This window comes from Oryctolagus cuniculus, chromosome 9 (assembly GCF_051225735.1).
Source record: "Oryctolagus cuniculus isolate XC-2025 breed Fujian yellow rabbit chromosome 9, ASM5122573v1, whole genome shotgun sequence".
NCBI classification, from domain to species: domain Eukaryota; kingdom Metazoa; phylum Chordata; class Mammalia; order Lagomorpha; family Leporidae; genus Oryctolagus; species Oryctolagus cuniculus.
Window position 1 is genome coordinate 85,391,361 of NC_142875.1, and position 14,936 is coordinate 85,406,296.

At 48.3% G+C, this 14,936-nt stretch overlaps 1 protein-coding gene across 8 annotated transcripts in view; it reads right to left on the reverse strand.

Annotated features, from left to right (window-relative positions):
- Positions 1-14,936, reverse strand: part of MTUS2 (microtubule associated scaffold protein 2) — a 663,520-nt gene that overhangs the window by 443,115 nt on the left and 205,469 nt on the right. For all 8 annotated transcript variants that reach the window (XR_016213358.1, XM_089304269.1, XM_051834132.3 and 5 more), the window contains 2 exons: positions 7,936-10,319; positions 851-1,091 (listed from right to left, as the gene is read on the reverse strand). Coding sequence is in view for 7 of the 8 variants with exons in the window: in XM_089304269.1 (XP_089160395.1) it covers positions 851-1,091; positions 7,936-10,092 (2,398 nt within the window). In the remaining variant the exon portion in view is untranslated. The remainder of the gene's footprint in view (positions 1-850; positions 1,092-7,935; positions 10,320-14,936) is intronic.

A 14,936-nucleotide genomic window follows, 5' to 3' on the forward strand; every position in this document is an offset into this window, starting at 1 on the left:
CAACTCAGCCAGAAGGCCAACCACCTGCCCCTATATTATCTCTATAATAAAATAATGTGAAATGTATAAAGAATAAGAGTAAGAAAATGTATATTATGTGATAATTATATAAAGCAATGTTAAGCAAATATTCCATAACACTAACAGTAGCTGAGCACTAAACATATAAATAGTATTAGTTTCTTACTTGTCTATATTCAGTTACATCATATTTGTTATGTTTGTATATCCTTGTCATGTTTGTCTATATTTTAACTGGTGTACAATGAGCATCTGTTCTTTCTGTAATGGGACAGTGTGCACATCCTGGAGGGAAGCACAGAAGCAAAGGAAAGGAGGGAAATCAGTAAAGGTGAGCAGAGAACCTCAGGGCTGCCCGATCCAGCACTGCAGGGCTGGGCGGAAGCTGGGACGGGCAGCAGGGCGGCTTCATAAGCAAACACGGGGCGTTCTATGACAAGGGTGAAGTGGCCAGTGAGGCCCCCGAGGAAGATGTCTCTGACACACTACACTCTAGTTCTGTGTCATTCTTGTAAATGAAGTTGTGCTAGAATGCACTTGTTCACTCACATGGGCCTACAATGGGGCTGCACAAACTATAAACCATACGCTCTCTGGTCCCTGACGGAAAGTCTTCTGACCCCGGTCTACAGAGTGTGTTAGCAAAAGCAGAAACCCCAAGGAGGCAGGTGGTGGCAAAGGGCCACCGTTCTAAGTGCCTTGGAGGATGACAGCTGACAGCTGCACATGGATTCTCGCCAGTGTCTCTACAGACAGACGGAAGGATGGAGGAGGCTCCCCTGCAAGCATGGAAGGCAGTTTTGACCAAGGCAATCGTCAGAGCAGTTACCTGAAGGATCGGTGCTGTAGAGACTCGCGGCAGCTGCTATGGGTCCTGGTGGGTGGATGGCGCTTGCTGAAGACCGCTGGCTGGCGATCAGAATCCTGCTCTTGGCAGATGGCAGGCGAGACATGGCGCCCAATCCCAACTGGGGCTTAAGGAGCACGGCAGATCGATAGAAAGTCGGAGGGACTTCATAATGAGAATAGGAAGGAGAGCAAAATTCCTCTTTGCCTGGATGGTCTGTGACCTGTGATAAATGATCAGACAGTCGGTTGGAGAACTTCACACCACAGCATAAGTGCTCAACGGGATCGGGAGACCCAGACTGGAGCCAGGACCACCCTGTTCCATGGGGTTGCCTGACTGCAGACCCCTTCTAGGCCAAGGGTTTCCCATCACCAAGCTGACAATACTACTGCATGACCCCCAAGTCTCCTCTAGGACAAAGACCCTAGGAGTCTCTAGGAGAGAAAACGGAACTCACTCCTTAAGGTCTCTTCATTTCTCTGTTACAAAATCATTGCAATTTGAGTGAGCAGCCAATCTATAAATGCATAGTATCAAAGAAGCAAAGAAAGAATTTAGCAAATGTTCATAAAATTACGAATGTTTCATTATCCCTTTGGAGAAAAGGCATGCTTTTTTTTGGTTAACCTTATCTCACAAGGCATATATGAATTACATTGATGTATATTAGTCTTCCCCAGGAAACTCAGAGAATAAAATATGCATTGTTAATAAGAAATTAACAGCTACTTGGAAAAAACAGAGAAGCTAATGGAAAATGTGTTTCCAGGCCTCCAATATCTGTTTATGTAATGATAAACCAGAGACCGAATGCCCTCCTTTGATGGTATGTCTCTAGAAAGGTGATGTTCAGAGGGAAGTTGGAGCCAACTTCACCAGAGGGGAAGCTGCAGGCAGAGTCCTGGCGACTGCCGAATTCCCAGCCCGGACAACACTGTCTGCACACAGCTGCAGTCCACACACCTGCATCAGAGAAAGGACTCCTTTTCCATGTCCTCCTCACCTTAACAACATGACACTGCTGTGATCCTCTCCTGCAGTTAGCACTTTGTTTAGACTGACTCGAGGGTATGTTTCATATATGCCACTCTGTGCTCACAGCAACTGCTCATATGATCACTGTCTCTTCATTTTAAACATGCAAAATAGAAACAGAACTAAATGACCTATTTCCTTTTAAAATTACCATCAAAAAAAACAGTGCTGGGGGCAATATATGAAAAGACACCTCTGTTAATTAACTCTGCTCTAAGTAACAATACATCTTCTATGTCAGACTCCATCTATTCAGCAATCGCAAGCATTTAACATCATTCTTCAATTGCGGGTATAAAGCTTTGATCCAAGCTGAAGAGAGAAACCACTAATTTGATACTCTTTTAATGTGGAGATAGATACAAGGTTCCCCTTAAAACTGACATTATTGAAACAAAAGATTAGGGCTTTAAAATTTTATTATCATCACCTTGTAAAATATGCATGATTGTTCCAGCAGACCTACAGGATCTGGTTGTGGCAAACTACATTCCTGTGAAGGAACCTTCTACATCTGCACGCTGATACAAGGTGTTTCATGTTTCTCTACCTCCCCCCTCGCACTATCAATCTCTGGCTTTTCTCTTTTTTCAAATATTTATTTATTTATTTGAGACATAGAGACAGCAGCAGAGAATGTGAGATCGTGAGAAAGCACTCCCAATTGCTGGTCGACTCCTGAAATGCCTGCAACCGCCATGGGCTGAAAGACTCAGTCCAGGTCTTCCACATTACTAGTAGAGACCCCAGTACTAGAGCCACCACCTGCTGCCTCCCAGGGCTTACACGGGCAAGAAACTAGAGTTAGGAATAGAATCCAGGAACTCCGATGTGGGACAGAGGTGTCTTAATTGCCAGGTTAAACTCCTGCTCCCCAGCTTTCTCTCATAGTCAAAACCTCTATTTATTTTTTTTATTTTAGTTTCTAAATGTCAGGTACCACTGCTCATGGCCTTGAGCAGGTACTGTCATGAAGAAATAAGTATCATTCCCAATCCACTTCAGTCAGGCTGTCAGGATTACAGTATGCTGATCTCAGTAATAACTCCATTCTTCAAAATGGGATAGTTTTTCAGGGTTCAAAACCTCTCTACGCTCTTGCTCAACAGTGCCATCAATGACTTCGGCAACTCCAATACCTGTTATTTTGTCAGGTCATTTGTTTCTGGAGAGATAACTAGTTATTTTAAAAGGCAGAAAGGACGCCTTGGGTGCCTAGTTCATGCATTGCTAACTTAAAAGGGAATTTACAAAAAGCTCCGTGCTCTTTTCTTTCATGTTTTTGACAGAACATAAACAAATAACACAGCACAGTCACAAACATGAACAGGTATCCACCTTCCTCTCCTCCTCTTACTCCCCCTCCCCCTCCCATGGAGTACTTTTGGAAAAGGAATTTTGAATGCAAACAAAAGAATCCTAGAATGTCAAACCAGCTCCTAAAACCAAAGCACGCACGCACGCACACACACACACACACACAATTCTTCCTGGCTATCCCTCTTTTCACGCACCCCGTCCTGTTTCCCCCAGCCCATGTGCTGAGCAGATAGGGGGAGAGCTTCAGGGGACAGGACACCTGCAGCAGCAGTGTTAGGAGTCAGCTCGGCAGAGCCGCAGCGCCCAGATGTTCCATCAATCCTTACCCCACATGTTGCTGTGAAGGTATTTTTTAAAGACAATACCAACACTTAACTCAGCAGACCCTCAATAAAGCAGAATACCTTCCATAATGTAGATGAGCCTCTTCTAATCAGTGGAAAGTCTTAGTGAAAATGCAGGCTGATTTCCCTGGAGGAAGAAAGAAGTTCAGCACTGCTCCCTGGGTGTCCACACTGCTGGACTGGCCTGCCCGGCAGAGCATGCATTGCTGACTCCTTTCAATCAATCGACCCATCTCTCTCTGTATGGGAGCAGTGTGTGTATGCAGGGATGTGCACACACCTCTGCCTCCTATTAATTCTGTTTCTCTGGGGTATCCTGATTAAGGCAGGGCCCCTCAGGGATGAGGTGGTGCCAGGGAGAGGGGACAGGACGGGCCCTGCAACACACACCTGCACATGGACAGCACACCTCCCTTGCTCTCCTCAGTGGCTCCTCTCTTCCCTCTTCCCCTCACCATTTTCTCCCCTATCATCAGTGGGAGGGAGTAACCCTGAGACTAAAAGTCTAAACCAACATGCTCACCATATCCCCTCGGCATGCAACAGCCCAGAATATCTGTGCTGCACCTGTAAGCCAAGGAGGCTGTTGCTCTCATTCCCGATTTCTCCACTTCTAGCCACACTATCTCCATCAGCAGGGATCTGAAATAACATGCAAGAGTCTGAACTTGCCTTGGTTTTCACTTTTTATTTAAAAATATATGGCTTGTGTAACTGACAAGTCTTTCTGTTGTAACTGGTCAACTTGAGTGCTTTCCTGGATGGAGACTGAAGCTGCCCATGGATTGCTCAGGCAGGGCATATTGATGGAGTTGTGAGATGGGTGGCTTTTGAGTCAGAGCCTGGACAGAGCCTGAACCCAGGCGACGGACTCACTGGGCCACATCAAGTCACAGCAGAAGGAGCACATGGCCAGGGGCCAGCCCGTTTGCTACTTTTGATTAACGCAGGTTACCATGGAAATTAGCACAGCAGTCGGGGCTCCCTGCACTATCTTACCAGGACCTTACGCGGGCTTCTCAGATGCTCTGAACACAGCAAAAAGTGACCCCCAGGTGCAGTGACCACCATGGGGCTGTGATGCTGGCACCACAATGGGGTCTCTCTAGGATCCTCAGAACTATGAATCAACACGACACTCTCACAATCTCATTTCCTGGAGACTTGGCATGGCTTCCAGAGGAGAAAAGAGAGGAAAAAGCTTGGGGAAAATATGCTTATAATGTAGAAATTATTCTTGAAGGGAGCAGAAGCAACACAGAAAAGAAATACAAGCAGAAAAACAAATAAGGTCACAGAGAGAGAATTCCAGGCAACAAAAATGGGATTTTTTTTCCGCCTACCTCTCCGAATCAACTTTCCCTCATGCATGTGTCTCTGTGAAGAAAAATGCAGGCTCTCTGCTTGGATCTTCTGTGGTGTTCCTTTGGGGAAAAGAAGGTCCCCTCATTGATCTAACAAGCTTCGGCAGCTGTGTCCTGGGACAGAGTCAGCTCTCACTGGCCTCGTGGGGGAGGAGAGCCCAGCACCCTAACCTGGCTCTGAGCCCCCAAGTCCCAGGAAGATGAGTGTTTGGAGATGTGAGCATGCCTCATCTTCACCAAACTCAAGTCACACATGTCTAATACCAGAATAGCCATTTGTCCACTTTGGTGGTGTGTGTGTGTGTGTGCCACCTCCTAGCCCACATTACAATATCTTCCAGCCAGAACATGCCACAAGCCAAGAAGTCCACCTACAAACAAGAGGCTGTGCAGTCCCACACAGCAAGACAAACCCCTGCCAAAGACATGGGACTCCTGACTTCTCAGCTCAGCCTCCAGTCTCTGGATACCAGAGGCTGGAAGCAGTTATAACCAGTGCCTGCTGGACAAGGCTGGAATCAGAAGACACGGAGCGAGCCCTGCGATTCATCCTATGGGCCAGGCCCAGGTGGTCAGCTTGCTGGGATGCCTGGTCAGTAACCACCCTGGTAGGGGCCTCCTGCTGAGAACAGATTCACCCTTTTCTCTGTGCTACATCTGATGTTTCCTGTGATCAACACAGGCTTTATATAGGCTGGTGTGTCCAATCAAGCCAGATTTCCGCTCTAGACTTAGCTGCTCCATCTCTAGCTTTGGCCTACCTTTGTTTGGAGCCAGCATATATGGAATTCATAACTCAGCTGCCATTCAGCATTTGTCCAGTGCATATTTGTACCATGCATTGTTCTAAACAGCAGAGACAAGAATTGTAAAGAGTTCCCATTCTTGCATATATGTGCTAGGAAGAAATAAATCAGAGAAGTGGAATCAGAGGGAACATGGTGGCTTCTCCAGGGATGCAACACTTGAACACAAATTTAAAGAAAGTGGGGGCTGGCACTGTAGCATAGTGGGTAAAGCCACTGCCTGCACTGCTGGCATCCCATATAGGTGCCGGCTGCTCCACTTCCGATCCAGCTCTCTGCTATGTCCTGGGAAAGCAGTGGACAATGGCTTAAGTCCTTGGGCCCCTGCGCCCATGTGGGAGACTGGGAAGAAGCTCCTGGCTTTGGCCGGTGCCAAGGCTCAATAGGCTAATCCTCCGCCTGCAGCACCGCATACCGGGTTCTAGTCCCGGTCGGGGTGCCGGATTCTGTCCCAGTTGCTCCTCTTCCAGGCCAGCTCTCTGCTGTGGCCCGGGCGTGCAGTGGAGGATGGCCCAAGTCTTTGGGCCCTGCACCCCATGGGAGACCAGGAGAAGCACCTGGCTCCTGGCTTCAGATCAGCGAGGTGCACCGGCCACAGTGCACTGGCCATGGCGGCCATTGGAGGGTGAACCAATGGCAAAGGAAGACCTTTCTCTCTGTCTCTCTCTCTCATTGTCCACTCTGCCTGTCCAAAAAAAAAAAAAAAGCTCCTGGCTTTGGATCGGCACAACTCTGGCCATTGTGGTCATCTGGGGAGTGAGCCAGAGGAGGGAAGACCCTTCTCTCTCTACATCTCCTTCTCTCTCTGTGTAACTCTGACTTTCAAATAAACAAATAAATCTTAAAAAAAAATCTAAAGAAAGTAAGGGAGTGAGCCATGCAGATAACTGGTGTGGGGGGGGGGTGCAAAAATCCTGAGGCAGCAGAGGGAGAGTAGATGGAGAGTAATGTGGGTAGGAAATGGAGCCACACTGGGCACACATCCTAAGGAAGGAGCCATCCTACACCTTCAGGATTGTGTTCCAAGCGACCGGGGCAGCCCTGCAGGGTGGTTAGGAGACCTAGCCTTCTTGTAGCTGCTTACTCTGGCTGCCTTGGAGACACTGCATTGGGAGCAGCCACTGCCTCCTGCACTGATGGGGCAGCACAGAGCAGGCTGAACTGTAAGGCCTGAGTAAGGAGCCCAGTGCCGTCCTTGCTTGTGGTACCCTACATGGTGACTTAAACCTCTCCAAGTCTTTCTTTGTCTGTACAGTGATAAAATCTGAAGCTCTAACTTCCAGAGAGTTGCTACAGGGACCTGTGAAGACTGACAAAGACCAGGGGCTACCCAATGGGAGCCATACAAGCACTCACCTAAAAGCTCTAATTGTTATTTTCACTTGAAACATCGAGCTCATGCTGAACACTTTGCTTTCTGCTCACTCACTATGTCCTTCCCATGCATGAATATGAGATTCTCCCCCTAAAAACACTCTCCATGGGAGGATCAATCAATTTGAATTAATATGTTTATTTTGGATTCTGTCTTCCTTTGACCTGGGTGAAGGAACTGTGCTCATTTATTTCAACATGGAAGCTCATTTAAAGGCATACCTATTGTCATTTCATATGCATCCTATCGAGTGACATTTAAACGGTCTCCTTGGATGTTGAGTCCACCTCAGTATAACCATCAAACTCTTCTAGCCCAAAATGTCTATTTCAGGATGGGCATTTGGCATAGCAGTTTGGATGCCAGTTGGGATGCCTATTTTCTACACTGGAATGCCTGGACTCTGGTCCCAGTTCCTGCTTCTGCTCATGCAGACCCTGGTAGGCAGCAAGATGGCTACCAATGGGGGAGATCCAGGCTGAGTTCCTAGCTCTTAGCTTTGGCCAGGCCCAGCCCTGGCTGCTGCACAGACTTAGGAAGTGAACCAGCAGAAGTGATCTCTCTCTCCCTCCCTTCCTCTCTCTTTCTCTTTCTCTCTTTCTCTCCCCCCCTTTTCCCTCCCCCTCCTCTCTTCTTTTCCCTCTCAAATATTTTTCTCAAATTGCCCATTTCTCTAGCCAAAAACATCCATTTCTGCATGTGTGTATTTGCAAAGCCATGAAATTGCCTCAGAACAGTTTGTTTTCACAACTCTTTGAAGACATGTAACACAGGTTAGGACGCTCAAGCTGTGGACAGTATCACAGTCAGAGTCTCTTACCTCCTGCAAAAACTTTTCACCCATTTGACTGAAGTGATGTCCTGGGGGCTTGATCCCAGACACCATCAGCCCAGAACTGAAGACCCGTGGCTTCTGCAAGTCGGGCTTGAACTTCTCATAGAGGTTGGCGGATGGCTTGAGGTCACCACTCGCTGCCTTCTCTTCTTGGGGAAGAGGCACACTACACGTGGGCGGGGCATACGGGAGCCCCATGGGAACCAGGGAAGTGTCCACCTGGCCCAGGGCCTGAGGGTTCCTCCGGATGTACGTGATGATCTTGGGCCTCACGTGCTTCGGCTTGGGCATGATGAGGGGCTTGGTTTCTGTCCTTTCTTCTGTCTTATCAACCTGATGGTTCTCTACACCCTCCTGCAAGGAAGCTGCATCCTTGGATTGCGTGAGGACAGGCTTGGGGATCCCCCTGGGGCAGGTGTCCTTGTCAGGCACTTTTGGGGATGTGTCCAACAACCCCGCCCTGTCAGTGGCGGGTGGGGCTGCCGAGGGTGACCCCGTGTCCACACGGAACACGCCAAGCTCCTGAACACTGCTGCTGGGTGGTGGAGGCTGGTGGGTCACATTCACAGTTATCTCTGGGTGTGGGGGTGCTGGCATGTTGGGAATTGAATCTGCTCCCACTGGGGGGATTTCTGCTCTAGCTGCATTTTCTAGAAGGTTCCCACTTTCTGCCATTGCTGGAGTGATGCCTTTGCTTTCCCCTGCTTCTAAATGGCCGTTTTGAGGGTTCAGGCGCTCCAGGCCTGCAGGTGTGCTTGCTCCTAGGAAAGAGTCTGATGCCAACACCACGGCACTGGCCTTGTTCCCACTGGCCAGCCTCCTCTTCTCACTGATGCCCAGGAATTGCCTGTCCATGTGATCATTAGGAATAAAACCTACATGGCCGTCACCTGGGGCAGAGTTGCTGGATACCCTTTCACCCAGGGTCCCACCTGCATCTGGGGAGATTTTGCCAGTGTGCTGACTCTCGGTGGCTTCCAAGGAAGCAGGGTTGGTATAGAGAGAGCCCTCCTCATTCAGGGTGGCCTCTGTCTTCTCCTCGCCACTGCCTCCTCCCACCCCAACATGGTGCGGGCTGCTGCTGGAGAGACCACCAGCTCCACCAGTGGCTTCCTTCTGTGCTTCCCTGCACAGTCCCTTCAGGTCCTTGTCACATCCCAGGCCCCCTGTCTGGCTCACCTTTAACTCCTGTCCAGCCCTGGTGTGAGTGGATTTCAGCTCTGGCTTGGGCTCCCCGTTTCCCTGCCCTAATTGTGCTTCTGATTTACTCAGGGTTTCCTTTGCTGCTGAGGTTGAGTGGAGAGTAGGCTCCAGGTGGGCAGAACGCAGCGTGTGCTCGTTGCAAACATTCAGGACTTGGGTGCCCTCCTTCTGGGTATCAGAGGAGGCGGGCTCCTTGGCTTCTGAGGTAGATGGTTTAGGAGAATGCACACTCTTTCCCTCGGAGGTACCGGCAGCGGGAGGAGAGGCTGCCCTGGGGCAGGGGTCCATCAGTATCCCCTGCAGCCCCTCCCTGCCCTCAGACACAGGAGCCCGGGCCTCAGGGACAGGCAGCCGAGCAGACTGTGCGTGCTGCAGAGTCAGGCTCCCAGAGCCACTGGCCCTTCCCAGACAGTGTCTTCTCAACTCCTCATTGTCAAGGGTCTTGGCCAATTTGTCCTTGGGCACTGGTCGGGCGATTTCTGCATCCCTTTTAGCCAGACCCTCCGGACCCATCTCACCCATCAAACCCCTCCAACTTGACAGACTTGGCCCCCGAACGCTGCACGGGACCTGCAGGAGATCCGGGCTGCTCCCCTGCACGTGCACATCGCTTAGTTCCTGCTGAAGGGTCGGAGGAAGGTAAAGGTCTCTCCGGCCGGCAGAACCAGCCTGGGGTCCTTGCCCAAAGCCCTGAAGTTGCAGAAGCTCCTTCTGGAATTGGGCTCGGTGTTCCTGCTCATTCGAATTTGCACTTCCTGTCTCCTCGGCCAGGCCCTGCCGAGTCTCGGGCTCCTCCTGCGAGCAGCTGACCCCCAACATGATGGGATTGGCATTGGGGTCCCCTAGACTCAGGACACCCTCGTTGTTATTTTTCGTGCTGTTTCTGCCGTCCCGCAACGGAGTGTAAGACGGCTTCTTGGGAGCCACTGGGACGCTCATTGTCAGCCCTTCAGCGGCGGCTGCTGGCCATGTAGCCCCACTTCCGCCGGGCCAAGCGCGGTGGGCAGGAGAATCTCAAGGGGCTAGTTCCTCTGAGATGTGGTCACGTTGCGACACTGCTCTCACTGTGTTCACGACAGTTTTAAACCCAAGCATCATGTTCGTCTGGAACAGGGCGATTCCTCCGTTAGGTTCCCACTGAGTGAGCACCAGTGACTCCATGAGACCTAGAGAAAGAGAAGACCAGATTCACGTTGGAGTGACAGATACACAGTCTCAGGAGAAAACAGCATGGGAGAGGCACAGAGGTACTCGGCACCTCCCTACGATATGTCATTCCTTCCATGTTTTTCTCCCAGTCCTTTCAGGTAGGGGCTCTTGCAGCCAAATATGGAGTGTTCCAAATGGATAATAAATGCATATTAAATTCTAAGTTGCAGTTTTAAAGATGCACAACTCCAACCTGACCTTGATAATGATTACAAAGGGTTGAAGTGAATTGGAGTCTCTTTTCTTCACAGGTTATCAACTGACAAAGGAAAAAATAAATTGAAATAGAAAAATCACTAGTTTGTAATCGCTGGATTAACAGTTGGGTGATGGTCACCAGTGGGCAGGAAAACATTAGACAAAAGATCTTTGGGGAGCAAGATATTCACAGAACCTTACAGTCTCATTCCCAAATTACCTTATTTCTTGCAAAAGCCAAGTTTTGTTTTCACAGTGGAGAAATCTGGTGGAGAGCACCTTAGCCAAGTAATGAAATTCAACCTCTCCAGGTGTGGAAAGTGACATCATGGTGGCTGACGTCATGTAGTCAGTCCTCAGCCATGCCTCGCTGGGGCAGCGTTCTTGCCTTAAATGCTCAGCCCCAGTGTAATCATGAGAAAATCATCACAATTCAACTGAGGGGTGCTTCACAAAATAACCACCTACCTGGCCCCCAAATGTTAATGAATGGGTCCTGGACTTCTTTTTTTATAAATAAGCAAAGGACAATATTGGGACAATTAGAAATTTAAGCATGTGCTGTACATTAGGCAAAGGTGTTCTATCAATATCAATTTTCTTGGGTGTGTAATAGGACTATTTTTATGTAGAAATTATCTTTCTTCTGGGAAAGACTCGTGATGTAGAATTCTGGGTAACGATGTGATTTTTGTAACTTAGTCTCAAGTAATTCATCAAAAACAAAATAAAACTGTGTGTGCGTGTGTGAAATAAAACTGTGTGTGTGTGTGTGTGTGTGTGTGTGTGTGTGGAAAAGACAGAGAATGAAACTGGCAAAATGGTAACCATTTGAAAATCTAGCTAATTAATTTTGTTACATCTGTAACTTTTCTACAGGTTTGAAATTTTCAAAATACAAAGGTGTGGTTGACACTTCACTTTGTCCCCTGCTCCAGCCCTGCACACCTGGCTGGCCTCATCCTCACCACACTGCAGCCACACTGGCCTCATTCCTCACATTAACTTGTTTTTCTCTCTCCACCTCAGGGCCTTTCAACATACTCTTTTGCCTGCATAGCACATGGAATCCTCTTCCAACCTCCCCCAACTAACTCCTTTATAATCTTTAGTTTGCAGTTTCGTTATCACTTCCTCTAGGAAGACCCCTGGTCTGCCAGAATAGACTAGATGTGTGATTATTTTCTCAATCTCTTATATGTTTATTTCGCCAAATTTAACAAAAAGACTTCCAGATGTTCTAGACATAGAAAATAAACACCACTCAATACCTAGGCATTTACTACATTTTTGTAGCATGAATACATGATGAGGAAGAGCCACATCATTTCTGCCTTCCCAGAGTGTAAAATCCAATACAATATTCACTTTTCTGTTAAAATAGACGCACAAATATCACTACATGATCCAATGTGTAGCCAAAATTACCTCACCCACTACTATGACTGCAGGTTATCAGGCGCTGAGGATGGAGGAGTTTGACAATGACAAGGTTCTGCCCCAACACTAACTCCTCCACTGGGGAGACACAGGTAATTGTCCTCACACGTTCCTCCTCTTTCATGAGAAGGTACAGGCACACACATGCATTGCATGGGAGGCTGCTGCTGTTTCCACTGAAACAGGTCACCCGGTGGCATGGCGACCTGATTCCACTCCCTTCCTTATTCTTCAACATTGCTTCACAGTCAAAAATTTTAAAAAAGCACATTTTTATGTGTTCTAAAGCAGAATAACACAGGAGTACCCCCCTTTCCACAGCTTCACGTTCTGAGGTGTCAGTGACCTGCCGTCAACGATGTCATAGAAAATTCCAGACATAAAGCATTCATCACATTTAAGCTGTGTGCCCTTCAGAGTGGGCTGGTGCAACCCTGCAGTCTCTCTCCACCCTGCCCAGGACATGAAGTCTCCCTTTGTCCTCATGCCCATGCTGCCTATTTGTCTGTTGCCCACCCCGTAGACCCTTAGTCGCCATCTTGGGGTCATGGTGTCACCTGCTAGTGTTTGAGGAACCCTTACTTTATTGACTAATGGTGTCCGAGCACCCGAGTGGTTATGCTGGTGTGAGCTATGCCAAAGAGAGGCACCAAGAGCTTCCTGAGCGAACAGCTGAAAGCACAACGAGGAGTTCTGAGCAAGAGGACAGAAGGACCACATTCCCGTGGCTTCTATTACAGTACATTAATGCAGGGGCTCCATTTTCCTACTGCTGTTGCTAATCTCTTACTGTACCTAACGTACAAACTAAACTATGTGTGTAAACTCACATGCAGGGTTTGATACTGCCCTGGGGTTCAGGCATCCACTGGGCATCCTGGAACTTCTCTCCCATGCATGGGGGTGGGTACATGTGCAGGGAACACCCACTCCCTCCCCTTCCTTCTCCTTCTTCTCCCATGCCTGTCTTTATTAAACCAGCACAACCCTAGGTTCAGCCTGACCCCAGTAAAGCCCTCCACCACGGAGCTGGCACCCAGGCCCCTGCCTTGGTTTCTTGGCAAACAAGGGATTTTCAACAGAGCCCTCTCGCTTTCTTCATTCAATGTCAAAAGTGTTTTCCTTGAAGACATGCACACACATCCTCTGTAGACAAAGCTTGCAGGCAAATCAACGTGACAGCCATTTACCCCACTGCTGCGCTCTCTGAGCTGGAAAAGAGGTGGCCCAGCAGGTCAAGGAGGGCAAGACATTCCACAAATGTGGGTCTTGAATGATCAAGCCTGGGAGAAGGAGAGAAACTGCTCAGCAAGCAGGAACAGAATGAGCACCACAAACTGCAGCCCACAACATGAGCACTAGGGAGAGACAGGTGTGAAATAGTGACTGGCTGGAAAGAGCTCCATTTTAATTTTTAAATAATTGCTTCCTAGACGTTCCTTGTCAGCAAATAGTGACTACTGTTCAGGGGTGGGAGAGTGGAAAGTCAGAAATTTCTAGGGGTTCAGCAGTTACACAGATTTGTATATTTAATTTTAACTCATAATTATACTATTGTAATTAATTTCATTTAATCTGTTTTTAACTTTCCAAAAATTTATTTGAGAGAGAGAACTCCCACCCAACTGGTCCATTTGCCCAAATGCCTGCAGTAGCAGGGACTGGGCTGGGGCAGGGACTGGAACTCAACCCAGGTCACCCACATGGATGGCAGGAGCCCAGCTACTTAAGCCAGCACTACTGTCTCCCAGGGTCTACATTACCAGGAAGCTAGGATCAGAGCCAGAGCTAGGAATGAAACTCTGGTGTTCCACTATGGGATATGGGCATCTTAACCACCAATCAGAACTAGAGTCAGGAGCCAGAGCTGAGAATTGAACCCAGGTACTAGGATATAGGACACAGGTGCCTTAACCACTAAACTAAATGCTGGCTCCTTATTTTATCTGGAATTTTAATTAAATTAAGTGACTTAAGGTTTGCAATGACCTCCAGAGATAGGCATCAACATTCCCTCACTTTTTTCTTTCTCTGCATTTAAGGAAATGAAGGCACAGAGAAGTGACACTCCCAAGGTCACCCCGCTAAGACACGAAGGAGCGGGGATAGAGATGTAAAGTGGAAGCTGTGAGAAACAGCTGCGGACGGGTGAAACCTGGAGCTCGTGTGGGAAGAAGACAAGCAAAGGCACCACTGCAGGAACAGAACACAGAAGCAAACGCAGAAGCCAAAGTAGGACAGAAGGCTCACCAGTGACAGGAGAAGCAAATCTAAAGCCTTGTTCAACTACATGCAGCAGTGTCGCATTGCTATCTCCTGCTTTCTTGTCTCTGTGTGACTTCACACCTCCCTGAGCACCATCACCCTGCCAGGAGACTTACAAAGTAAATGTAAATTAGAGACATTTTCTGAATCCAGAGCTCAACCCAAGTTCCATTGCTAGGATGAAGTTTGAAAGTTCAAGCTCATAATTCTGGATTGTATGTAATGAAAATATGCAAACACATGGACCAACTATGTGAACCCCCAGTTACGGTGCATTTTCCTGGAGAAAAGGCATTCACTGTCACATGCTTCAGCTCCATGATTATAAAAATGCCAGGAGTGGTGGCCTTAGCAGGAAATGGCATTTTATCTTGATAAAAACATTCAGTGGTTAAGTCAAAGATCTCAAGGAATGTAACTGTTTCTTAGGTTTATACCCCATCTGATGCCTAGTAGTCTTCTAATTCTTTTCTTGGGCAGCTAGGGCCAGGAAATTCACCAGCCCTCCCCACCACCCCTGGCTTCCCTGTGCCTCGCCTCCCTCCAGCAGAGTGAGCAACCCTTCTTCCACAGGACCACTCTCAGCTCTCTGCACACAGCTGCATGCTCTCCTGCCCAAACCGTCCTTCTCATGGAGAACCCAGATTCCCCCAAGTGTCGGGGATAAAGAC